The following is a 26,570-nucleotide window of genomic DNA, read 5'->3' on the forward strand; positions in this document are numbered from 1 at the left end:
ACGACTGAGCGACTGAACAGAAATGAACTGATGTGGTAACAACTCTCCTTGCACATATGTACACAAGGAAATAGGTGAAATGAAAGATCAAATAAAGACAATGGGCAAAGATTTTTGCATTTTAGTAATGACTGGTAAAGCTGTAACAGTTTCATACTTTTCTAGCAGATACTACCCATTTTTTCTTTCTTCTTGACCTAAATATGCATAAAGAGATTTAAAAAAAACAAACACAGCTACTACATCTAAAGAGTTATAGTTCTGTTAAGTATTTTTTTTTTGGTGTGGACCATTTTTAAAGTCTTTATTGAATCTGTTACAATACTGCTTCTGTTTTATGTTTTGGCTTTTTTGGCCACAAGGCATGTGGGATCTTAGTTCCTGACCAGGAATCAAACCACACCCCCTGCATCAAAGGCGAAGCCTTAACCACTGGACTGCCAGGGAAGTCCCATAAAGTGTAGTTTTAACTGAAGAGAATGCAAGTAGGAAAACGAGCTCACTTAAGTCACAGAATATAATTCATATGGAAGCATTCATTTTTCTCTTTCATAATAGAAATACCAGCTACTGCTGAGTAAAGTCTTACTATTCTTCTGTGTGGTGCCCAGTACTTTACAGGAATTGATTACACCCACTTGGAGGAGTTAAGAGCTTGAATCTGGAGCCATATTGCCTAGGTTCCTGAGTGACCTTCGGCAAGTTACTATACATCTCTGCCTCAGTTTTCTCCTCTGTACAATGGAGATAATAATAATAGTACCTACTTCAAGCACTGTTGTAAGGATTCAAGTAGCTAATAAAGTAGAAAGTGCTTAGAAGAAGATCTGGCACAAAGTAAGAACTTACCACTCAGTATGTCACTATGTTATTACTATGTTACAGCTAAGGGAAATGGAGTTCAGAAAGCTCAAGCAACTTCTCGAGGGCTTCAAGCTGGTGAATGACATCACCAGAATTTACACCTGGAACAGTGGTTCTAGACTGCCCTTTCAGCATGCTATTCTTCCTCTTGCAAATCACAATCTTTGGCTTTTTTTATTGAACTAAGAACATGAATGGCTATTCCAATCACAGAAGACTTGTGGTTAAAAGCTACTGAATAGGAAAGCTGAGTGGGATCAGAGGAAAATTAATCCTCCTTTAGAAAGTATCATTTGGTTTGCCTGAAAGAAGAGTTTTCCATCTGAGGTTTCCCTCAGAATGTACTGCTAATCTGGCACATAACAGAAGATGTCAAAACTGAGAAAAACTGAGGGCTACAATGTACTGTTTCTGTCTAGTCAGCTCCAGCTCTGTATTTTCTTAGGTTGGAATATGCTCCTTAAGCAGAATGGAATGCACCTGGAGCAGATGGAATTCTTTCACTGTAGATACACAGGTGGTTCCCCCCCACTGCTCCCCACCTCACACTCCAGGCTCCTCATTCTACAGACAGACCTGTGTGGGCAGTGGCCTTCAGCTGTCTCTTCAAGCCACCCAGATATGTAGAAATCTGGATTTGGGAATAGACATATCAATATTATAGTGCTGTGAGCCTACGTTAAGCTGAAGGGTTACATCTTAAACTCAAGGTGGAAGTCCTGAGGTGGGAATTAGCCTGCCATTAGCTATCTTTTGGCTTAGCTACCCCATGCCTCAGTTTACTCAGCTATCAAATGGGGATGGCACAGCATCTACCTCATTTGGTTGTTGTGAGGAGTGATGAAAATGACTTACATAGTAACTGGCACATAGTAAGTGCTCAGTAATGTTAAGCATTATGGATGTTTGTTGTTATTATTAGTAGCAGTAAAAAATAGTAGTCCTAGTAGAAAGAATTATTGAGCTGGCCAGAAAGTTTGTTTGGGTTTTTCATATGATGTCACAGATAATCCCAAACAAACTTTTTGGTCAACCCAATACATGCAATTACCAACTCTGTAAAGGATTCATCATTGGATTCTCTATTTCGATTTGTGTTCAGCTTTTGGCACACATCTGCTGGGAAATAAAGCAAGGTTCACATATTTGGGTTTGAGGCTCCAGGCAAAACTCTGCATCATGATTCTAACACATCCTTGCTTGTAGCATTTTCTTAAAATCCATGTCTGTGAGACACTGACATCCCTGCCATTCACTGATGGCATTTTAGCTATATGAGAGTCCAGAGTGAACTACAAAGGACTACAAAGGGAGGAGAAAGATCCACTTGGGTTCGGTTCAACTTTGGGTCCAGGAAATCTTGAACAAACGCATGGAGGAGCCAGTCCCTGGCACCAGCATCCCTCTGCTCTGGGACCATCTAGCAGAGGAGCACCCAGGGTGAGGCTTGCCTAGTTGTCATTTGTGTAAAAAAAAAACCTCGGGACAGTCTTCCAAGTGGAGTCTGTGAACGTGCTCAGCTCTGTTTATTAAGCAGTCTGTGTTCAGCACTAGGTGAGCATACGGAGGGTGTTCAATGGCTATTCGTGGGGAAATGTTCATTGTGTGTCCTTGGATGTCTCCTCGGGTGCCCAGGGATGAGCCTCCTGTGCAGGCAGAAGAGTACACGGCCCCCTCACGACATCTGCCAGAATCACTTTCCCCTTACGAAGGGGTAGCGGTGGCTGAGAGAGACATGGAAACCAGGGAGGCGGAGGTTTCATTTTGGGGGGGCTGTGAAACCACAAGTCATGGAGGAGCCTAGAAATGAAGAACCGGTGCCACCTGGGTCGAAGTGGAGAGTGAGCCTCGGTCCTCAGCATGCAGGAGGCTGCACTAGCTCTCCTCTGTGTCCCTCCACTCCTGTGTCACCACGGTGCCTGGACCATCACAATATAATGAGGCAGAGATCGCTTTTGTTGTTGTTGCTAGAAATTTTTCATGACTTTTTCCTAAGAAGATCAATCACAAGAGGACAAAAGCCATTATTTCTACTAGGATGCTTCCCTCCATTCATTGAGGAACGAAAGAGATTACCAAGTGCCAAGGCTCCAGGTGCTTCCATCTTTCTGCAGCATCTCGGCAGGCAGAGGCATGCACTGAGAAAAGGTACAAAGTATAGACGAAAGCAAATGACGTGGACGATGACAACAGCCACCACGACCAGCTCTCCTGTAGCTGTGGCCGTGGCTCTTCCCATGCTTCAGATCCTGTCCTACATGCTTTACATTTATCAACTCATTTAATCCTCACAACAATCCTCTAGGACAAATACCATTACCTCCATCTTAGGCTGAGCAAAATGAGGTTCAGAGAGGAATACGTTCTAGTCTTGACCTAACTGGCATTTATATAAAGCAATACGATGAAGAAGATAGAATGGAATCATAAAGTATTTAACTAATTCAAAAGAAGGTAGAAAAAGAGGGAAAAAGAGAATAAATATCAGTTGGGATACACAGAAAACAAACATCAAGATGACAAATAACAATTTAATTTAAACAATGTTATCAATAGCCACATTAAACAGAAATAGGCTGAATATCCCAATTAAAAGGATATTTAATGCCCAATGGCAGAGATCTTCAGGTTAGATTTAAAAAGGCAGACCTAACTCTATGATTCCTGCAAAAAATACACTTTAAATCTAAAGATACAAATAAGCAAGAAAATAAAAGGATGCAAAACGATTTATGATGCCAACATTAGTTTTTAAAAAATCTGGAGTGTTTATATTTATTACTGTCATGCCAAATAAATTTCAGGGCCAAAATATTACCAGGGATAAGGATCAATTTATAGTGATGAAAGGGTCAATTCATCAAGACATGGTCATTTTAAATGTTGATGCATCTAATAACAGAGCTTCAAAATGTATGATGCAAAGATGGACAGCTTCAAAATATATGATGTGAAAATGGACAGAACTCTCAAGCAGAAAGAAATAAAGCCACAATTATAGTCAGACTTCAATGATATATAGAAAATCAATAAGAATTTAGGTGATTTAAATAACATTATCAGCTAACTTGATTTAATTGATCTAACTATAGAAAATAAGTCTATGGGAAATAAAGTGGAATCCCAAATATATTCAATTAGGTCATTCTAGGTAGTACTGAGAGACTATGTCAAAATGAGTGGTGCCTTGAAGACTTATGGGGCAGGAAGAGGAATGTGATTGTTTTGAAGAACAGGAAATCTAGAGCAACGGCACAGCTAAAAAGATGGAAGAGGAAAGGGGATTTTTAAGAAGCATGGCTGACAATTTTGTCAGTCATTTTGAAAGATGTTTTCATTGGATATATAGATCTGAGTACATTAAAGGTGTTGCTCCTCTGTCTTTCCACTTGTAATGTTTCTTTCTCTAAGCATTTTGAAAAATATATTCATTTATTTATTTTGGCTGCACTAGGTCTAAGTTGCAGCATGTGGGATCTAGTTCCCTGACCAGGAATCAAACCTGGGCCCCTTGCATAGGGAGCATGGGGTCTTAGCCACTGGACCACCAGGGAAGGCCCTCACTTCTAATGTTTCTAACAAGCACTGCTTTGTTCTTTCTTACATTTATTTATTTGTTAATTGAAGGATAATTGGTTTACAGAATTTTGCTGTTTTCTGTCAAACCTCAACCTGAATCAGCCACAGGTATACATGTATCCCCTCCCTTTTGAACCTCCCTCCCGTCTCCCTCCCCACCCCACCGCTCTAGGTTGATACAGAGCCCCTGTTTGAGTTTCCTGAGCCAGACAGCAAATTCCCCTTGGCTATCTATTTTACATATGGTGATATAAGCTTCCACATTACTCTCTCCACACATCTCACCCTCTCCTCCCCTCTACTGTTTTGTTCTTGTTCTTCTGTGTGCAACATTTTGTTTTATGTTGCACACATCCTCCGGCTGCTTTTATGATTTGCTCTTTATCACTAGTTATTAACATTATACTTACACTGTTTTTCTAGCTTTTTTCCCCATGTTTCTTAAACATGTGTTTGTTGAACTTTTTGGATTGAAGTTTTATAGTTTTTATTAAATAAAAAAAAAAATCAGCCAAAAAAAAAGAAGGATTGCTGTAAATTACTTCTGCTTGAGTGGACTGTGGTTCACCAAATGAATTCCTAGTGGAGCCATGGGAAGCTTTGTATTTTATTCATGTTTCAGGTCCTCCATCAAGTTGATTTCTTTCATTTCAAATGGAAAGAAAAAACACAATCCTAGAACTGACTCTGATGCTTACTCTGCCCTGGGCAAGTGTGCTCACCACTATAAACCTCAGTTTTCCTATTTGTAAAGTGGACATTCATTCATCCATATTCATTTATATAGCAACAAATTTACTGAACTTTTAGTACAGTCAGGCCCTGTACTAGCTTCTTTGAACAAAGAAGATAAATGCCTCTGCTGAGTCCAGTGGGGAAGACAGACAACAAAATAATAAATGAAATAATAGCTGGTATGTGAGATGATTGTAAGTGCTCTGGTGAAAACAAAGAAGGGTGAGAGAGAGAAAAAGGCAGAGAGAAGACAGGTGGACCAGGAAAGGCATCTGATAAGGTGCAGAGAGGTGCAGAAATCAAGGGGAGTCCTGTGGATATCTGGGTGGGGGAGAAGGCCCTTCCCGAAGACAGAGGAAACAGGGGGGACGAGGGCCTTGAGGTGGGGGTACACGTGAAGTCTTTGGTGAAGAGCAAGGGGGCCTGTGAGGCTGGAGCCATGATCAAGGTCAGACAGGCAATGAAGTCTTTATCAGATAGGGCCTTGGGGCCATGGAAACAACGCTGACCTTCATTCTAAATGAGCTTGGGGAATCACTGGAGATTTTCCAGCATTCAGGTGGTAGGATCTGACTTGTGTTTTTTAAAAATATTATGCTGGCTTCAGAGTGGGAGATAGCTGATAGGAAGCAAGGGCAGCAGCCAGGGAACTGCTTACGAGGCAAGTGCAACAAGTGAGGGGGTGCAGTGGTGGTGATGGGCGGCTAAACTCTAGATTTACCTTGAAGGTGGAATGAAGAGGACTTGATGATGGGTGAGATGAAGTGTGGGAGACAGAAACATGTCAGAGATGACTCCAAGGATCTTGGTCTGAGCAGCTGAGGGAAGGGAAAGACTATTTATTAAGATGGAGGGATAATGATACCTAATCCTTGGGAGGCTGTTTCAGGGATAAAATGAGATGATGCAAATGCATGCAATTCCAGAACCTGAAAGCATCATATGGATACAAAAGATGAACAATTAGAAAGTCACTGAAGAGCTGCTCATTCTCAAACATCCCCAATACTCATATCTTAAAGCCAAAGACCAGTGCTGATTTTCTCGCTGACAACTTCCCATTCAATAAAGAAAGCTATTCAAATGGCCCAGTGGCTCATTCCAGGAACCACAGTCCACACAAAAAAAGAGTCAATCATAGTAATTCTAATGTTTCTTTTAGAATTTTAACAAACATTGAACTAGGTACAATTTATTGGGGTGGCCAAAAAGTTCATTCAGTTTTAAGTAAAAATTAAAAACATATTTTTCATTTTCACCAAGAACTTCATCAAACAATGTATTCACTAATCAAAGTTTTTCACCAACCCAATATAATCTCAGCTGTAATTCTTAAAAATTCCTTTCTCTCATTCTCTAAGCTGTGACACTATTCTGATATTTCTATCCTCCTTCCCCATATAATAGGGCTTCATAAAGCTATTTTAAGTTCAAATGCAAAAATATATATATATATATAGTTGAGAACATTTTTTTCCTTGCATCATCCCTTGAGTAGCTAAGGTCGTTCTGATTTTAGGGCACAGTGGGTCAGACCATGTTTTAAGGCAACCACCATTCACTTTTCAGAGCAGCTCTATGCCCTCCTGGTATATTTCCTGGCAGGGGTAGTTTTTAAATGGCAGCTTAGTAAACTGAAATAGCTGTGGAGCCCATCAGAAGTGAGTTACAGATTTATCCTGTCATCCATAAGATCAAGATGGCCTGAAATATGTTAATAATTCTACAACTGAATCAAGAGAAAAATTACTTAACTCAGATTGTTTAGAGAAATGAAGAGAGTGTAAGAAATGGGAATTTGTCTGATGAGGAAAGGGATATGAATGTCAAGTGTTTGCAGTGGAGATTAAAGAACAGAGTGTTTATAAAATTCCTAGTTCAGAGCTTCAAAGGGGCCTAGAAAGTGGGGTGAGCTACTGATCTTTTTAAGGAAGCTTTTTTTTTTTGAAGCATATTTAAGGACAGATACATTCATTCATATTCTCTTTTTTGTCTGCTTTATCCTCTTCAGTTCGCCCTTATCCCCTCCATACTGCTCACTCATGTTCTTGTTCCGTTAGCAAATATTTACCAAGTATTTATGAGACAATGTCTGCTTCAGACCCAAAATCTGTTTCTGGGTGCCAGAGGAGCCCAACAGAATTCTCAAATCCTTTGTCTTAAAAGAAGGATGTTTATATTGAACAAGACAAGATTTTAGGGAGAAATTCCATTTAACATTTTGGGAATAAGTGCCAGCAATATGATAAGGAGGAAAAGCTGACCTCAGAAACATGTCACAATCATTTTTATGAGTTGTTAGTGTAACTGAAGCGAAGCTGGATGCCCTCCATGATGGACGGTTGGAAAAGAACCGAACATACAGCAGGGCCCTGGCTGGCTCCCTCTCCTACAGCCTTTGCACGGCCACAGGCAGAAGAGCTTTGCCAAAATCCCACCTCACACTCTAGAACAGGCTGATCCCACCTCACACTCTAGAACAGTCTGGCTAGCAGATAATGCCGTGGAAACTCCTCAAATCTCAGCCAGGGCCCAGGTTCAGGACCTGGACCTTAGTGTGTGGGAGCCCCTTGCTTCCTCTGGAGCTCCTCATACTGACCCCTCCAACGCCCTGGCTGGTATCTTTCCCTCAAGTCCTGAGCCTTCTCTGTTCCCTAGAATCTGGAAGCACCAAGACCTGAGTGCTGCTCTTTACTCGGATCACAGGCTGCCGTGGTCTGCCCAGTTGCTGGGATGTGAACCGCCTATCCTGACCACATACCTCTGGACTTCTCATCCCACTGGATCTCTCATGGGCTTCTGTTTAAATCTGTCTTAACCAGTGGCTAGTCCATGGTATTTGGATTACGAATTCCCCAAATCTCTAGCACAAAACCAAGCTTCAATTTTCATGTCAATTTTACCACTCAAAGCAGAATGATAGCTGGTTGGCTGTGGTACATGCAGAATCCTTGGAAAACAACCCACTCCCTTTCACTGGTTAAGCATTCCCCTTATCAGAGTTAAACGGTCCAACCCCCTTCTAAGTGATCACATTTTCTGAGCTTGTGGGATCCAAGCAATTTAGCTTTGGGTGATGGCGCTCAATATAAGCCCACGTGTCAATAAACATTTCCTGTACAAACCACTGGTTTGATCTATAAAATAAAACTATGTTTTATCTATTTTTTTTATCCTACTTGAAATTACTTTATTGGTCATTCCTCTCAAATCTTAAGAAACTTAAGACAAATTTTCCACTTTGTGGTTAATTTAAATGCTACGCTAAACACTAAAACTGATTCAATGTGAATTGATTGTTTGAAGGTTGCCTAAGGCAACTGCTCACACCTCCTGGATGTGGTTGTTAATGAAGGTGTAAGTGCATGTGAGAGTCAGAAAGATCTAGATGCCTTTAAGAAGGTATGTGAAGCCAGTAAAATCTCATAAACCAGAGCCTGGGGCTGGGAAGGTTTTGAACTGTACTGGAAAATTTTTAGAAAGGAGAAAGAAACAACTATCCTGACAGCTTAGCAAAAATGCAAATACAGTAATCACAAGGATTAAGGAAGTCTATAGTAAATATCATAGTCATGTATTTTAATAATCTCTCATATATTTCTTTATATTTTCTTCCATGTCATTCTCCAAAGAACAACTTTTTTTTTTTTTTTAAATAAAGAAATGGATGAAGAAATTACCCCTCAGAGAAGGAGCACTTACCCAGAATGCTTCATATTCTGAGGTTTATCCATTCGGACAGCAAGTTTGATTTTGAGGTCTTGATCGGGGCAGTTTTTGGAGACTGTCATTTTGTGCCACTCTGACTGTTTGGGGCTGTTGGGGGTGGGATGGAGAATAACCTGCAGGGAAAAAAGACAACCATCTTAGCCAGAAAATAGGAACACGATATGGATATGTTTTCACAGATGAGAAACTTTGCTGCTGAGAATTGAGGGTCTTATCCATGCCCCACAGCCAGCAGGAAGGCAGTTAAGGCCTAAACCTCAGCCTCAAATCCAAGGATCCACCCACCAACTACGGCTGACTGGTGCCATGCAGCCCGGCCTGAGGACAGAAGTGGCATTCTTGGTTTTCTTCTCTCTCTCCCTGGCTAATTCTGAAAGGGCAGGGATCACAATTTCTGTGATCATGCTTCTGAGTAAAGCAACACAGAACTAAGAATGAACTCCACATATTACTCTCCTCAAAGATGGCTGCAAAGAAGGAAGAAACATCCTTCTATAGTAGAGAGAACGCCTATTCCTTTTCCCGTTCTTCAGGATTTCTTCCGCTATCTCGAGAGGAGAAATCCCATTAGGGTTGCAGGGGAAGAAGGAAGGGACATGATTTGATGGGACAGGCTTAGAGTCCCACATTTCAACCTGGATGTGACATCACAGAGCACCCAGCTCTGTCCTGGCCCAGAGGGAAGCACACACAGCTTGAAGAAGGATAAGCTCTGAGGAAAGGCCTGTCACCAGGGTGCTTCAGAGATGACAAAGTGACTTGGGTCTTCCGTCCCAGCTCTCAGTGTCACAGATGCCGTAAGTGAAGCCAGAAGGGGACCCACTTCTCCTGTAAATCCACTTTTTCATGATGTGACAAAAGAGTTCTCACTCAGGAGCCACCTGGGATCTAGGGAATATGCATTCAAGAGGAGTGAAGTATTTGGAAAACCCCCTAAACAAAGGGAATGTGAACCAAATATAGGCATGACAAAAGCTGGGCCTCTGCTTCTGGGATGGTAGAGAGCCCTGGTTTGGTGCATGCTGTTTGGTCTGTTTTCAAAGCCTCTGTTTTCTCCAGGTGCAGCAAAGGCAGCCCCCTGCAGCCTGCAGGAGGACGAGGGAGGAGGAGGTCACTGGACACTCCGGCCCTCCAGGGGCTGTCCGCCTCAGTGCCGTCATGCAGGCCGAGGGAGGAGCACACAGCTTCCTGTGGGATGAGGAGCAAGGGCCTGGAGCGGAACAGGCGATCATGGCAGGAAAAGAAAATCAGCCCACTTCGACATGTCTTGCCTGCTGATTTTTGACCCCTTCTGATTCTAGGCCTGACCCTTTTATTAATCCACTCAGTTCTGTCTTTCTGATGAAACAGAATTTGCACATTCTTGATAACTCCAACATTTGAGTTCTTTTAAGGTCTAAAGACCTGATTAAAATACAAGAGGCCTGATTTTTCAAAACTGAGGCTGCCAACATTTTTGGAACCTTACAGACTTCAGTAAAATTTTTTTTAAGCAAGTAGCCAAAAACCTGTAAATAGATTACTAGTAATATAAAAATTAATATAAATGTATATAAAACATATATCCATGTATATTTTATATGCTGTATCTTTACTTTATATTAATACTGCATTACATATATTTTAAAACATACACAAACAGAAGTTTTTAAAAGATGGGCTAAAGATTGAAAAAAAAACTTTTATTTTTATTTTTTACTTTATTAATGTTTTTGACAGTGCCATCCTTGCAGGATCTCAGTTCCCTGACCAGGTGTTGAACCTGTGACCCTCCAATGGAAGCACAGGCCACCAGGGAAGTACCCTCAAACTCTAGTTTTAAACATCTTGCTAATGCTGGTGGCTCTCTACTATTATTAGCTGTATGTTAAGGAACCATGTACAGGTAATGCAAGGCTCACTGTTAGTGATACCAGATGTGAATCCGTGGTTCAAGAGGACTTAATGGATAATTTCATACTGTTTTGATGGACATCTCATCCTGAGCACACTGGCGTTGTTTTTATCTCATGACATGGATGGCAGAACTCTTCATTAGCAGGACTGATGTCACCTCCACTGTTTTCACATTTTTTGCCAGACTTGTAATACCAGTACCGTCTTTAAATCATAGCTCTTCTGTAGTAATCTTTCTGGTCATTTGCTCATTTTGTGAGGGCTGATTTAGTTGAAATTTCTATCACAAAATGTCATCAGTTCACTTACCTGGCACTAGTGAACTGTGACATGCCTTGGGCCACCGGAAGGAAACCAGTCAGGCACGGTGCCACTGGGTTGTAGAGATCTCTCCTTATCTTTCAAGATAACGCCTGTCCCTCTAGGTCACCTCCATCATGTTCCACATCCTGAGAGCCCAGACTGTGGAGGCAGAGAGCGGGCCCTGCTGATCTTGGTGAAGCTGACCTTATCAGCTGGGCTCGTTTGGCCCGAGAGGTGATGAGTGGGGAGAGGGGGTGATGTGTTGGGAAACAAGGACGGGGCGGAGCTGATAAGGGAAACACCACCAGGGCCAGAACAGCAGCAGGTAAGGCCCAGGGCCTCCTTCTGCTTCTGCTCATTTGGCAAAATCGAAACGGGCACTGGGTACCCAGAGCTCATTAACAGGCCATCCACCATATGGATCCTGGGCACATTTCCCATTGGCAATATGCTGTCCATTCGCTGACACAAATGGCCACAGATCATCACTGTCCGCTCCACAAAGGCTTCTTCCCCCATTTGATCACTCCCTGGGGAGACCTCGTCTCTAGGGTGGATAGAGAGATGAGGTCACTGCAGTCTTCCTCCATCTTCATCCCACCCTGCCATGTGCCCGACAGGCTGCCAAATCCTTTGTAAGTGTCAGTCCCACTGAATTATTAGGGTCCTTCTGGGGGCACATGAGTACACATGAGTCCTGGGTAGTCCAGACACCTCATCTAGACATTCCAGGCTGCTAATCAAGCACTTTGTCATCTCAGCCGCGGTCCATGTGTGCTGTGTGTGCTTTGATGTGGTAATGCTGATGTGGGAACACACGCCATCCCAGGCAGTAAGCTGCATGCCAGCCGGCCCCAGCTTCCCTTCATTACCTGGGCACCCAGACAGATCTTTCTGGTGGATGGCTTTACCCTGAGTCTTTACCTGGCTTTATTTACCTGACTGATCCCCTCCAACACTTAGCCTGAAGTCTCTCCTGATCTCTGCATTCTCCTGGGTCAGTGTTTCTGCTCCTCAGACTAGAATATATCCCCTTGCTATGTGTTCCCTAGGCATCTTTCTCTAGCAGAGCACTCACCACACTACCCTGTAATTTCTGGTTTTTCGTCTCCATCCCTTACATTTTGTGAGGTTACAGATTTTTTCCTGTCATTCCTGTTTGCTCTGTGCATGGCACACATGACCAGACATGGCAGGCCTGCAATCCTATTTGATGAATGTGTTTGACAGCACTGCAGTGTTGGCAAGAGTGTGGGGAAACAGACATTCCCTCACGCCTTTTGAGAATTATAAATTGGGGTACACTCTTTGGGGCCTCCCAGTTGGCATTAGTGGTAAATAATCTGCCTGCCAATGCAGGAGATCAAGGGACACGGGTTGGATACCTGGGTTGGAAAAATTCCCTGGAGTAGGAAATCACAATCCACTCCAGTGTTCCTGCTTGGAAAATTTCATGGACAGAGAAGTCTGGTGGGCTATAGTTAGTGGGGCAACAAAGAGTCGGGCACAACTGAGCGACTGAGCACATATACTCTTTAGGGGACAATTTGGTAGTTATCTGTCAAATTTCAATTTTCATGCAGCAAGGTAGTTTTTTGAAATTTATCCTATTTATGTATACAAACATGCAAAGAAATAAACAAGGTAATTCACAGAGGCACTGTTTACACAGCCAGGGAGTGGAGACAGTCTAAACAAATACATGTACATAGTGTACGTGGCTATGAAAACAAGAGGGAAGTCAGTATGTGGTGATACAGACTAATCTCCAAATATCCTGGCATTTAGAGTGAAGTGCGGAGCAATATGTATCCAACTATGCTCTTTTTCTCTCTCTTTTTTAAGAGAGATATTCAAATATGTTTGTACATACTATGTTTGTACCTCCTAAGAATATCCGGGGAAGAATACACAACACATCAAAAACAAGGTTTTTCTCTGGTAAAAGATACTAAAGTTAGGTGGGTGGGCTCATTCATTTTCATTACATATCTATTTTGATTATTATTTTTTTAGTATATGAATAAGTTACTTTTTAGTTAGCAAGATGAGTAAAAATGAAACATAAAAACACAAATAGAACCAACTAAATACTATTACATGGAGGAACTTAGCACCAGAATCTTTGAATGTGGCTGTGTCCTGCTAAACTTGGAAAGAATCAATGCATAGAAACACTTATTCAAGGGGTCGAAGGAATCTCCCCCAAACTCCCCTCCCAGGGGGAGAATGGCTACATGTGTATATACATATGGCTGAGTCACTCTGCCGTGCACCTGAACCGATCACAACGCTATTAACCGGCTATGTCTGCGTGCTCAGTCACTAAGTCGTGACTGACTCTCTGCGACCCCATGGGCTGTATGTGTAGCCCACCAGGCTCCTCTGTCCATGGGATTTCCCAGGCAAGAACACTAGAGTGGGTTGCTATTTCCTTCTGCAGAGGATCTTCCTGGCTCAAGGATTGAGCCTGTATCTCCTGCATTGGTAGGTGGATTCTTTACCACTGAGTCACCTGGGAAGCCCCATTAATTGGCTGTTTGTTGTTGTCGTGGTTGTTGCTGCCGAGTTGCTAAGTTGTGTTTGACTCTGCGACCTTATGGACTGCACAGCTTCACTCTGCAGCACACCAGGTTCCTCTGTCCTCCAGCGTCTCCCAGAGTTTGCTCAAATTCAGGTCCACTGGGTGGGTGATGCTATCTAACCATCTCATCCTCTGCTGCTCCTTGTTAAAAAGACCACTTCTGTCACCCAGCTGCTGCCTGTGGAGGTGCTGCCAGCAGAGGGCGCCCGCCCCACCAGCACTAGGGCCAGGCAGGCCAGCTCCACTGCAGGGTGGAGTTTCCCAGGCAGGAAGGAGGGGTAAACTGCTCTCTGGCAGAATCTGCAATGAGACTGGAGGAGAGTATAATTTGTTAAGAGATTAATGGCTGTGAGGGGCTGTGGCAAACTCACGGTCTTCACCCCAACAGCAGAGGAGTTTTATTTTTGCATGTGAACAAAATGGTGTAGTAAAAATAGCCCTAGAGATGAGGTGACATAATTCCTGGCAAGTCACTTACCTCCTCTGGGCCCAAGATCAGAGGAGGGTAGGAACTGTACCTTCTCCCTAGGGTTCAGATGAAGAGTCAGTGAGGGGCTGTGGCCTGGCCAGTGGTAAACATGGAACAGCGTATGGGTCCTGAATGAGGGGTGGCTGTGTGTGTGTGCACGTGCATGCCCTGGAGGATCCTGCCTTCCACAGCAATCAGTTTTCTCATCTTTAAAGTAAAAGGCTTTGACTAGACCAGTGGGTTTTAACTTCTCTGAGCGGAAACAGTTTAAGGAAGCTGGCGAACACTTGGATTAGCAAGCATTACTACATCCCCCGCCCCAACGTTTGTAAACAATTTCAAGGGGCTCCTGAGGCCCATGGAATGGACTCAGGTTGATGCCTCCTGAACTTGAGTCTGCTAACACTAATATCCTAGGTCTCTGAGACACTCATGACTCCTGATTCGAGGCTTCACGGAAAAAGAAAGGTTTGAAGAAAAAGAAAAGACAGGCTCCTTCCCCCATTCTGTGTGTCTCTTCCCCTAGGGATGGAAATGAGTATTTGTCATTTCACAAAGAAAACAGGTAAACTTCTTCTTACTTTAATCCCCCTTCTTTTTCGTGTGTGTGGGGAGAGGTCTTTTTGCTACTAGTCTTATTTACTTTTTGCCTTATTTCAATCTGTGGTCTAGGTCCTAGTAATATGATTCCATAGAGTTCTATAGATGAAAACCAGTTAAAGGAAATGAAAAAACAAAGGTATGAAAAAGAAAGTCTGGTTAACGTGCTCTTACTGTGTTCTTAGGCGCGTGTACCTTAGGCGCGCCTTGAGGTATTCTGTCCCTGCACGACAGAGATGATGTGTCAGAGGCTCAGAGAGGTTAAGTGTCTCGGTTTGTGTCACAGAGCTTTCAGAAGGGATTATGCACTCAACCAGGGCAAACGAAATGTGCTGGGCTCTGGGTACAGGTATAAGGTGAACAAAATAATGGCCAGTTTCACGCTCATGGTCTCTCTCTTGCAATGGGAAAGAGGGATGGGGGCAGGGGCAAAAAGGGGGTAGGGGATTGAGAGGTACAAACTACTATACATAAAATAAAGAAGACACAAGGCTATATTGTACAACATAAGGAATATATCCAGTATTTTATAGTAAGTGTAAACTTGAGTATAATCTATGAAATACTGAATCACAATGCTGAACACCTGAAACAAAATACTGTAAACTGACTACACTCCAATTTTTTTAAAAAGGACAAAATTGCTTTCTATCTCCTTGGAACTTTTACAGTCCAGTGGGGGAGATAGAAGCCAAAATTTCTGTAAATTCTCTCAGTGATAAATTCTGGAGGATGTGACAGGGAAGGAACTGAGGGGGTAAAGGCAGGAGGATGGGCAGTCCCCAGAGGGCTCTCCGAGGAGGAGGCGGCATTGATTAGAGAAGCAAGCAGCCTCTGGCAGGGCTGGGTGGTGGGAAGAGGGTCCCATGCAGACAGAAAGCCTCCTGAGATGAGGGAGAATCTGGCGTACTTGAGGGACTAAAATCTGGCCAGTGATGCCGGCACATCTGGACGAGGGGCGAGGGGACAGAAAATGAGGTGGCTGGGGAGGTGGGCAGAGGCCAGGTCACGTGGGTCTCTGTGCACTGTGCTCCAGCTCTGATTTCACTGTGGAGCTGTGGGAGCAGTATAAGCCAGCAAGGGACAAAGTCAGCTGGAGTTCTGAAAATACTAGCTGTTTGGTGCAGTCAGTCAGTAGCTGAGATGAAAGAAGAAATGATTCATAAAAGAAATGATTCAAATAAGAATTAATATCTCAGTGGTACTCAAAGGCTCAAAGGGATTGGTACCACCCCTTGAGATGTTTCAGAAATGTGGGGGACAGTTTTTGGTTGACAAAACAGTCGGTGCTGGCCTCTGCTGGTATTGAACGGGCGGGGCCCAGGGGTACTAATCATCCAACCACAAGTGAGCTATTCCTCTATAATGATGAATGGTCCTGCATTCCGCCTGACTGTTGAATGCTCCCATCAGATAGGAACGAAGGTAGAACAAACTGCTGATGATCAACTAAGTCTAGATCCTAAATCTGTTTTTCACATGTATACTCTTAAGTGTGTTTGGCATGTTTCTAGGGAGCACTTACCCGTCCCAGCTCCTTGTCCTCCAAGGCCAGGACTCCCGTGCTCTCCGTGAACAGCTTCACCTTCACAGCGGGCAGTGCGTGGGTTGTAGAGAAGTCACCCTGGGTGCCCCAGCTGTGGACGGAATCAGAGAGGTCACTGGCGAGCCCTCCACTGTCACAATGCTCAACTTAGCCCTGCCTTCCTCTTGGGTTGGGTGAACACAGGGTTAACCTGAGGCATTATCACTGGCTGTCACATCCCTCTTCCCTCCCCTCCCAAGCTGCCAGAATGACAGAAAGTGTTAATTAACTTGTTAGACAAATGCAAGACAGATGCTCAGAAAGTTGCCAGGGGTCTTCACAGAGCACTAGAAGGAATCACTTGGAATTAGCATGAAATCAAGTTGGTGAGAACTTTGTCCCATGCACTTGCTTTTCCCACAAACTACTCCAGGGTAACTGCTAACATTTTCTTATAGCCAGGAATCAATCCCTAGTTCTTGGGAACTGCTGCTCTAGATTTTGAGATGGTACTTCCTCTGGCCGGACCTAACATATGACTTTACAATGAGACCTCACTAATAGGGGGTTGGGAGGGAGTCCTATTTCCACTGACATTCAAAGATATGTTGACTAGAGCGATGGCTGAAGCTTAGCCCTGATAAAAAGGAATGAAGGTGGAAGGAGGTGATGAGGGAAACCCCCTTCCCCACTCACCAATCTCTGGGAACCACAGTGGATCTCCCGAGAGGGGAGCCCCTGGTTGACCCGGCATTTGCCAGTCTGGGTTGACATGAGCCCCTGGTGGGCCCCTGACATGTGACCTTTTCATTCATTCGCATGATTCTCACAGAGCCACTTCCATCCACTCTGTACCCAAAATAGTGTGATCTTCTTAAAGTGCTGAGTGGATTACACTGAGCTGCTGCCCTAAACCCTTCCGTGGAACCTGCTCCATCGTATGGGGGCCATCCAGACCCCGGGTGTGGTCTCCCCGCCATCCACCAGAGGGTCATGGGCTCTCCATCATGCCACCTCCGGGCTGCTGTCTGCACAGTTCCATCTGCTTGCAGTGTTCTCTCCACCCTACTCCTCGCCTGGCTAACTCTTCAGGGCTCTGCTTAAATCACTTTCCCAGAGAATATGTCCCTTGAACTCCCAGTCTCAATTTGGTGCCAGTGTTAAACTCTCTTGAACGTACTGTTTAATTTTCTTTCCTAAGAATCACAGATTTGTAATGACTGATTTACTGTGGTGATTGTTTAGTAACTGAATCCTCTCATATTCTGTAAGCTCCATAAATGCATGACTGTGTATTTTGTTTATCTTGCATTACCGCAGTACTGAGCACACAAAAGAAACTTAACAAATATTTGTTGAATAAATAAATTATGCAAATATATATTCTTTTACAGAATTAGGAAATAGGAATAGATATAATTTTCTACAGAAATGTTTCTCAGTTTGCCTAGGTAATGGTCAATTTCCATATTATAGATTACTCACTGAACATTATTTTTAATGATTGTAATATTATGGATGCATCATAATTTATTTAACCATTGCTCTATTACTGAGATTGGGTTGGACATTACTTTTTAACTTCATTTCTGTGTATTTCCTTGGGAATCAGGGAGTTAGATGGGAGATCATTTCTTCATTCATTCATCAACAAACACGGTAGTGCTCCTACAATGTTGTGGGAACTGCGCTCATCAATGATGATTTTCATGGTTTGGAAGTGATCATCCATTTCCAAAATGCTTTCCACACAGGTGGTGACTATCCTCCTACCATATGGGAAGGAGAGTGCAAATCACATGGCTTTTTGCCTCCTCTGGGTGTTCCTATTCGTTTTTTCTTCTGGCCAATTTTGTCACTGTTGTTTTCATGGGCATTTTTGTGGTAAATAGCAGGCTTCACTATTTTACTCTATGTTTGCTGGCTGTTTGTAATTCTTCATTTGTAAATGATGGAACCCTGGCTTCTAATCTCATGGTTGTACACAAGAGGCTAAATCTCACTAACTTAACTCAAAAACATGAGGTACTGGTAACATGAGAGCTGGTAAGAGAGCACCAAATGGAGACAAGGGGCCGTCCAGCTCGACGGGGGTCCAAGTGTTTGAGAACCACTGAGACAACACCACAGTCACAGAGAGAAAGGCAGAGGACATGAAGAGGACGTGAGCCAGGACAATCAGCAACAGGCTTCAAATGCAACAGCAAAATGTGAAATGTCCAGATGGAAGCAGCTCATGTTGGTCATCAGCTACTGCAGCTACTCCCAAGCTCCTAAGATGGGGAGCCTCTGTCCTAGCAAAGGCAACATGGCAAGGCGTAAGGTTTTGAACCCAACACTCTTCATTCAAATCCCGTTAAGTCACTGACAAATTGTAGGACTTGGGCGAGTCAATGTCCCTGAGCTTCAGTTTTCTTAGTGATAAAATAACATAATTTCAGAGAATAGTTATAAATAGCAGCAGGCTTGGAACAGGGTAAGAGCCCCTCAAACTCTAACTACCTTCTTTACCCAAATAATGATACATAGATGTATTCTAGAAACCATGACACTCACTGATCTTTTGCATTATTCATTCAACACATATAAATTAAGCACTTATTAAGTATCTGACCCTTTGCTAGCAAACAAGAGGGACTTTACCCTTCCTACTACACAAGTTAAAAAGTTCATACTGTGCCCATTTCAAAGATGAGAAGACTGAGAACTTCAAGATCTTGTCCATTTTATTCCAGTGAACTGTGATCAGTTTGGGCTGGAACCCAAATCTCTTAATTCCCATTTATAGCTCTTGCTATTAATGTTGTAATATTCAACAAGTATTATTAACAATTTGGCAGTGATCATTACTATTTATGATTAATTGTGCTATGAATTTCTTTGGGCATTTATCATGCTTAGTCAAGGAAATAAGGAAGATTCCTGCTGGAAACCAAGAGTGTTCCAAAATGAGGTGCTCTATCACGGTCACAAAGATGCCTTGATCCCAGGTCCCTGGGCATTCCTCACACTGAATCCCTGGGACACTGTCCTGGACACTGGTGTGTAAGGATTTTTCTGGCCTGTTCGGTGGGCATAAACCCAGTCTGCCTGGACCCCTGGTGCCACCCAAGGCTCCTCAGCTCATGAGGCATTCAACATGACTCAGACCGTGGGGCAGGGCAAGGTCTCTGAGACCCCATCAGCTGGATGGAGTTCAAGCTGCTGGAGGCTGTCCTGACAACTCTGTCCCTTTGACCAGTAATTTCTTTTCCCTTCCACCAGGCTTGCAGCTGTGTCCCTGGCTTCCTACCATGACCCTTGGCTCACCTCAAGTTGCTTGGTTGCTTCTGACTCCCAGCTTATCCCCCAGATTTCAAAATGGTGACCCGGCCCAGTGGAGCAGGAAAAAAGAGAAAGCCCTCAGCGTAATCAGGACCAGCTACATTATTTCCAGGGTCTGGTGCAAAATGAAAACGTGGGTTCTTTGTTCAAAAGGCAGGAAAAAGTGCCCTTAAAGACACTAAAATACAGTGTTTTCCTTTCTCTGCGTATTTCCTCTGTTCAAACACATGCATGTTATTCCATAAGACCCCACTTAACTGACTCAAGGTCAAAGATAAAAGAATTAAGAATTTCAAGATAGGAATGAAGAGCATGAATGATACCAAATGGTCTGCGTCTGGGGCTGTACAGCCACAGGGGTCACAAGCTCATGAATCAGGCTCTGAGCCCGAGGCCACCCAGTCTGTTTAGTGTGGTCAGAGAGCGGGCGATGGTGGTGGTCGGGGGGAAGGTCACCACAGTCACAGGACTCTGTGAAAACTACTCCCAGCTCCTTTTGGCAATGCTTCCTATTAGGAGGTGCCCCAAGGAGATTTACTTATCAGCTCCTTCCCTGCCCCTCTCCTCTCTGGAAAAAAAGTCATGGAAATGTTCACTCCTTGTCTTTTTCCAACCATGGAAAAGACCTGACTGTAAGAAAAACTGCTATTATTTCTTGAGAGCTTAGTATGTGCTGGTCACACATACCTATGGTCATATGTGTATTTTTATCTTTTTAAGCTCGCTTGGTCATCCTGTGAAATGCTTATTATGATCTCCCCCCTAGCGACAGATGAGGAAACTGAGGCTCAGAGCGGACAGTCATGTGTCCAAGGTGACAGCAAGCAAATGCATTCTGGCTCCACCACCCAAACTTTTAGCCATGCTGCCAAACTGCCTTCCTCCCAAATGCCACCAACTTACTCCTTAGTGTCGGGATCCTGTTAACATCAACTACCTCTGTGACTCAAAGGCAGAGTTCTGTTTCAGAAGGGATGAGACCACTCTGAATTTATTTCACATGTTCAATATGCCTCACAGGGTGCTACATAACCTGCAGACAAATCAGTTCATGGTGGAACCTGGTCTTCTTGGTGAAGCCAAACACTGATAAATGCATCTGTTTCTCATGGTTGCCTTCTTCTCTGCTCATTTATTTTCCTTTGTTGAGCACTCACTGTGGCTATTAAGATGAATACCTCTTCTCAGAGCTTCACAGGACTGAAATAAAATTCCACTTTGATTGGAAAAGACCAGAAGTTGATAGTATTTATGGCAAGCGGCAGTTGGGAAGGTTAACTAAGTTCTCCCTGAACACAGGGTACATAAAGTCAAGTGGGTGAGGTGGCCCTCTTCTGAGATCTTATCACACCTGCTACTATACTCACACTGTACAATCAGCTCACAAAAGCACTAAAAAACAGTCACCAATTCAGTGCTTATTTTGCCAGGTTCTGGGCTGAGCACTTTTCTTTGATTATCTCATTTAATCCTTCTGACAGTTCTGTAAGGCATATCTTGTGATTACTGCCACTTGATCAGTGGAGAGGCTATGACTTGGAGAGGTTAAGTAACTGGGCCAGGGTTTCAGGCTATCCCAGAACTGGGCTTCAAAGAGTTTCTGATCCTAAAGCCCATGCATCAAACCATAGAGCTTGACTGCTTCTCCGTGACTCACTAAGCTGTATTAGAACTAACAATCATCTGTGTGTCCAGCTCCCTCTCTAGATGAATATCTTGGGGCAAGGAGCATGACTTTTTAAAAAAAATCTACTGTACCAAACACAGGGCCCAATACACAACAAACATTTGTTTAATGAGTAGGAAGATGTGACAAATTCAGAAAAGTTATGTCACCAGATTCAGGAGATTTTTGAAAAGATCAGACACAGGAGATACCCAAGGGTGTGACTGCCTACTTTAAGCCAAAGAGAGGGCTTTATCTCCTTGAGGATTAGCTGTGTTGTTGAAGCACCAACATTCTGAAGTGTAACACAGTGTCTGGGAACATGAAGAGAGGACCCAAAAGACATAGTAGCAAGAACAGCACTCTGAAGAGAAGGTCTTTGAAGGTCAAGAGTGGTTAGCTCATGAGGCCAAGGCCTGGAAGCAATGTGGGTGCCCACAGTATAATGTTGGAAAGTGTCACTGAGTTACCAAACGAACTCCTGTTATTACTTTTGGTCTTCTCAACCAGAAGCAACACAAGCACAGACTGCGAAAATGCAATCATCCACAGTGGCACCTCCAAATATGAAGGAACGTGTGTTGAGACATGTATGCTCACTCCAAAGCAAATACCTTTTGCAAGAGGGTGGAGAACAAAGAGAAGAACAGCTGAATAAACTATATGTGCCCTGGTGTTGGATGAAGCTCTGTCTGACTTCCATTGCTTAGGACTCAGACCTGTACTTTGCCCTCCTGTATTTAGAGAACACTTGCTGAATGTCTACCATGTGCAAATCACTTTGCTAGGTGTTGCTGTGGATCCAAAGATGAATGAGGTGTCAGTGCTGCCCTTACAGATGTTATATTCTACTTAGGGACAAGTCACGTCCAGAAATGACAACAGCTGTTATGTGTGAGTTGGAGCCTCGACTTTCACATCTGTAACTGGGGATAAGAACAGTACTGATCCTAGAGGATGGTGGAAGGTTAAGTAGGAGATAAGCTATTTGCATATACAGTGTTCAACTCAATACCCAGCACATGGAAAGCACCAAAAAAAAGTAAGCCTTCCATTTTAGGATTACAGACCACGGGTTGGTAAACTAAAGTCTATGGGTCAAGTCTGGCTGACTACCTGCTTATGTATGGCTGATGGACTAAAAATGGTTTTTACATTTTCAAGTGGCTAAAAATAATCTAAAGAGGAGTTATATTTTGGGACACATGAAAATTAGATGAAATTCAAATTTCAACGCCTTACAATAAAAGTTTTATTAGGACACAGCTACACTCATCCATTTACAAATAGCCTTCTGCACTTCAAAGCAGAGATGAGTAGTTATGACAGAGACCTTACAGTCAACAAGCTTCATTTATTGACTTTCTGGTTCTGTACTGAAAACGTTTGCTGACTCCTCCGACACACACAGTTCAATCACCAGCTCAGTCTAATGGAAATGTTTTTATCTTCATTAGCAGATTAGGAGTATGCTCACCAGAGTACACCCACAAAGACAAACTGTAAACACGCACTTGCAAGGAGAGCTCGCCGCATGGTGCTTCAACGTGCTGCCCGAAACCCTTCCCGGAGCTCGCACTAAGGCTCTGGGTGTACAGGAAACCTGGGGATTGGGTATCACCGGGTTTCAGACACGTGGTGCCCAAATGCTGCTTTCAGATCCACTTGAGCTGGCTGAGTCACTCAGCCACACTACATCATTATTAATATCAAATAATAAACAAGAGTAGCAGATGATTCATATTCGGGGAAGGATGGAGATGACTTTTAAAGTCACAGCACGTTATTTTTCCAAACCTGTTCCACGGCATTACTGCTTTGAAAATGAACGCTTTGATCTGGGATGGGGCAGAATAGGGGAGAGGGATGTGCTTGGGTGGAGGAAGGGAGGAATCTACGGGCAAAGCCACCTTCTACTGTGTGTTCAGAGAGCATCTGCTCCGTCGCAGCCCCATCTCTGTTTACTATTTAAAGCCTCTTATTTGCGGAAGCCTCCTCAGACCATATGTTATCAACAAATGTTGCTAATCAAATACACACAGTAATTTTCATTAGAATTTCCCCCACCCCCCTCATGAACAAAAAACAACATTTGCCACAAAGGGAATATACCTCCCAAAATGACAGTAAACATCCACTGCAAACCTCTGACAACAGAATGATATTTATGAATGCGTATGTGAGTAAGCCAAGAACACATCCATGTTAGGCAAATAAGGACCCTTGGAGAATAGGATTTTGTGCAGTTTGGTGTTGGGGGGGATGATGTCATTAGTTGCCATGGCAATGCTCAGCATAAGGCCATCATTCATGCCATGGAGACTAGATTTGCATTTATTCAAGGTATAGGGCTCATGCGAGCTGGGTGTTAGATTGGTATGGTTCATAAAATTAACTGTGGGCTTTAACAAGGGAGAAGTGTCATTTCAGGGAATCAAAGTCCCTTGGTCCTGTTGCTAAGAGGGATAAAGTTATTAATTGCCTGGAGACAACTACATTAAAATCTTTTGGCCTGCCTTTCAAGGCAGACGGCATGCTATTCTACATCGAGCGAATCAATTGTACCACCATGATGTGTTTCATGCAAACTAATTGATAGGATGTGACTTGGGGCCTTTAATGGACTAAAGCTAAACTCCCTCTTGTCTACACAAATGAGGTATCTACTTTGTAGAAATTGGGTTGTCCAGGAGGCAGAGGGATGGAGGCTCCAATCTGCCTACCTGACATTTCCACTGGAACAGTTCCTCTCCAGGAATCAGAAATCCAATGTGTCCAAACCTCAGCTTTAACTTTCTCCCCTCAAATCTGTCCTGCTAAGGCGTCTCCAGCGTAGTCAAAGGAACTGTCAGGCACTCATAAAAGAAAGGTTAGAAGTGCCAGAAAGAGGGTGGATGAGTAGACAGTTAGAACTTTACCAAGAACCAATTAATTACCCATATCTCTTTATTTGGTTTCTTGTCTGTCTCCTCCTGCAAGAATGTAAACTCCTGTGTCCCCACGATGTCTAAGGATGGCTGTATCCCTAACAACAAGCACAGCGCCTGGCTCGTGGTGCATGTCCAATAAGCATTTCCTGAAGGAATGGATTCAATGAATTGTGACTTTATTCACACTCATATTCACATTTGGAGATGAGATTCAAGTTCAAAGAGAAATTTAACAATGTTGGGTTCACCTGGACTTACATTCTTTGGCAAAGTGAAAGAGGAAGTACAGGAAAATTCTTTATCAAAAACTTTGTAAGAGTGGGGACCAAGCCCGTCACTATGGCAGTCCGGTGTTTAGCTCTGCCCACTGAAGAGGGAACACTCGATAAATGCCTGGGGAATGAAGGCCACAGGAGATCAAGTACAAAGGTCTGCCTATCAATCCTAGTTTTCTCATTAGCTTTGTGACCTTGGACAAACCATCAGACAAACAAGTTACTTATCTCTATAAAAAGGGCAGGGAAACTAATATTTTTTCTTCCTAAAGATAGCTATATGATTTTGAGCATTTCTTTCTGATTCCTTACAGTTTTCATCTCTCTGCTTATATTACCCTTTTGTTCTTGTATGTTATCTACTTTTTTTTTTTTTTTGCTATTAGAGACCTTAGTATATTAATCATAGTTGATTTAAGTCTCCAGTCTGATAATTTCAACATCTTTACCGTACCTGAGCTTCACTCTGATACTTGCTCTGTCTCTTTGAACTGTGTTTTGTATCTTCCCATCATTTTTGGTGAAAGTGGCGTACTGGGTAAACGGAATCCCCTGTGGCTCCAGGAGCAATTTCTTTTCCCAGTCTTTGCTCCAGTAGGCTACGATTCTCCGTCCGTCTCTCTAAATTTGGGTGCAGTGGTTTTCCCTGTGACTTACATTCTTTGATGGATCTAAGGACAGTTGCTGATATTCTGTTTGTTTAGCCTTTTTATTATTTTGACAACAAAACCCATGCCTTCCAAGCTCTTGACATTCCAGACCAGAAACCAGAAATTCACTAAGAGCCTGGATCTGTCAAGATCCTATCCAGCTGTGAGAACCAAGGCTGCATTCCTTACTGGAGGCTGACTCAGAAGAAAATATACAGATGGTCAAAAAGACAATCTAAATGGGAAACTCAAGGCTGGAGTTAAGGAAGAGAATGGTGTGGCATTAGGGTGGATGGGGTGGTATGCAGTGCTGGTGCAGTGGGGTGGCGTGATCCTGGGGCTGGGAGTCATGGGGTTTGCAGGGCTGGGAGGACATGTCAGGGGCTAAATCACGAAGATGACAATACCTCATATGACTTGAGTGGCAGGGTTGGAGTTTGTGGCATGGAATAAAGATATCCTCTATCATGATGAAAGGGGGTGAGTTTCTGTCATTTGAAATGATGGCTGTCTCCCCATTCTGAAGTTCTCCTGCATCTCTAGCAACTAGCTGTCTTTCTCTGTTTATTCTATGGTCCTATGGACCATTAGAAGAAGTGAACTGTTCACTCCATGGTAGACACCAAAAAGATGCTTGCAGGAGCCTGCTGAGAATATGTTCATTCACTTTCTTCTCTCTGTGACTCAGCTGGCCAACCCTTATTTAATTTCCCACACTACGCTTTATCCTATAATTGCTCTGGTAACCTGAGCCGCTTATTTGGGTTGCAACCTGTGATTCTCATAATAACTGGGAGGACCTGTGTCTTTAGAACTTGACCCTGCCTTAGAACACCTTGCAGCTTCCAGAAGATTTACAGGTATACAGTCAGGGAGACTAACGCTGTCAGAAAACCTGGCCAGGGGAATTACAAAGTGCATTGCAAACCCCTTCACACTCTGTTAGTTCTACTAAGAACCTGGACCAAATGATGAAAAACAACTAGGAGAGACAGAGCAACAGACTGAGTGGACTGAGGCCCTGATGATCACTGCGGCCAAGCTCCTCATTTACAAATGAGGAAGCTGGAGCAGTGGAGATGAATTTTGAAGGCAGGCTGTTTAATTTCTATCATTTCACAGTTCATTATATCAGGCAAATGAGTTCGTCTCTCAGAGTTCAGTTTTCATGTCTGTAAAATGGGCACATTATGAGTATCTACCTTATAGTGCTTCCTACTTGCCTGTCCCCCAATTAAATGAGAGAAGCACTGACAGCTCGCATTATCTATGGGGTTCAGGATTAAGAGAGCAGGCCTGAGAGTCCAGCAACCTGGGTTCTACACCGAGCTGAGCCACTGAGTGGCTATCTGAGTGACTTTAAAGAGCTGACTGAACGTCTGTGGCCTCCATTTTCTTACTTGTAAAATGAGGACATTAATAATGCTTCCCCCTTAGCATG

General features: G+C 43.3%; 1 protein-coding gene across 11 annotated transcripts in view; it reads right to left on the reverse strand.

Moving 5' to 3' along the window:
- Positions 1 to 26,570, reverse strand: part of CADPS (calcium dependent secretion activator) — a 469,363-nt gene that overhangs the window by 169,884 nt on the left and 272,909 nt on the right. For all 11 annotated transcript variants that reach the window (XM_043442949.1, XM_043442944.1, XM_043442951.1 and 8 more), the window contains exons 7-8: positions 16,285 to 16,396; positions 8,881 to 9,020 (exon numbers count right to left, since the gene is read on the reverse strand). In XM_043442949.1, the coding sequence (XP_043298884.1) occupies positions 8,881 to 9,020; positions 16,285 to 16,396 (252 nt within the window). The remainder of the gene's footprint in view (positions 1 to 8,880; positions 9,021 to 16,284; positions 16,397 to 26,570) is intronic.

The sequence above is a fragment of the Cervus canadensis genome, chromosome 22 (genome assembly GCF_019320065.1).
Source record: "Cervus canadensis isolate Bull #8, Minnesota chromosome 22, ASM1932006v1, whole genome shotgun sequence".
NCBI classification, from domain to species: Eukaryota; Metazoa; Chordata; class Mammalia; order Artiodactyla; family Cervidae; genus Cervus; species Cervus canadensis.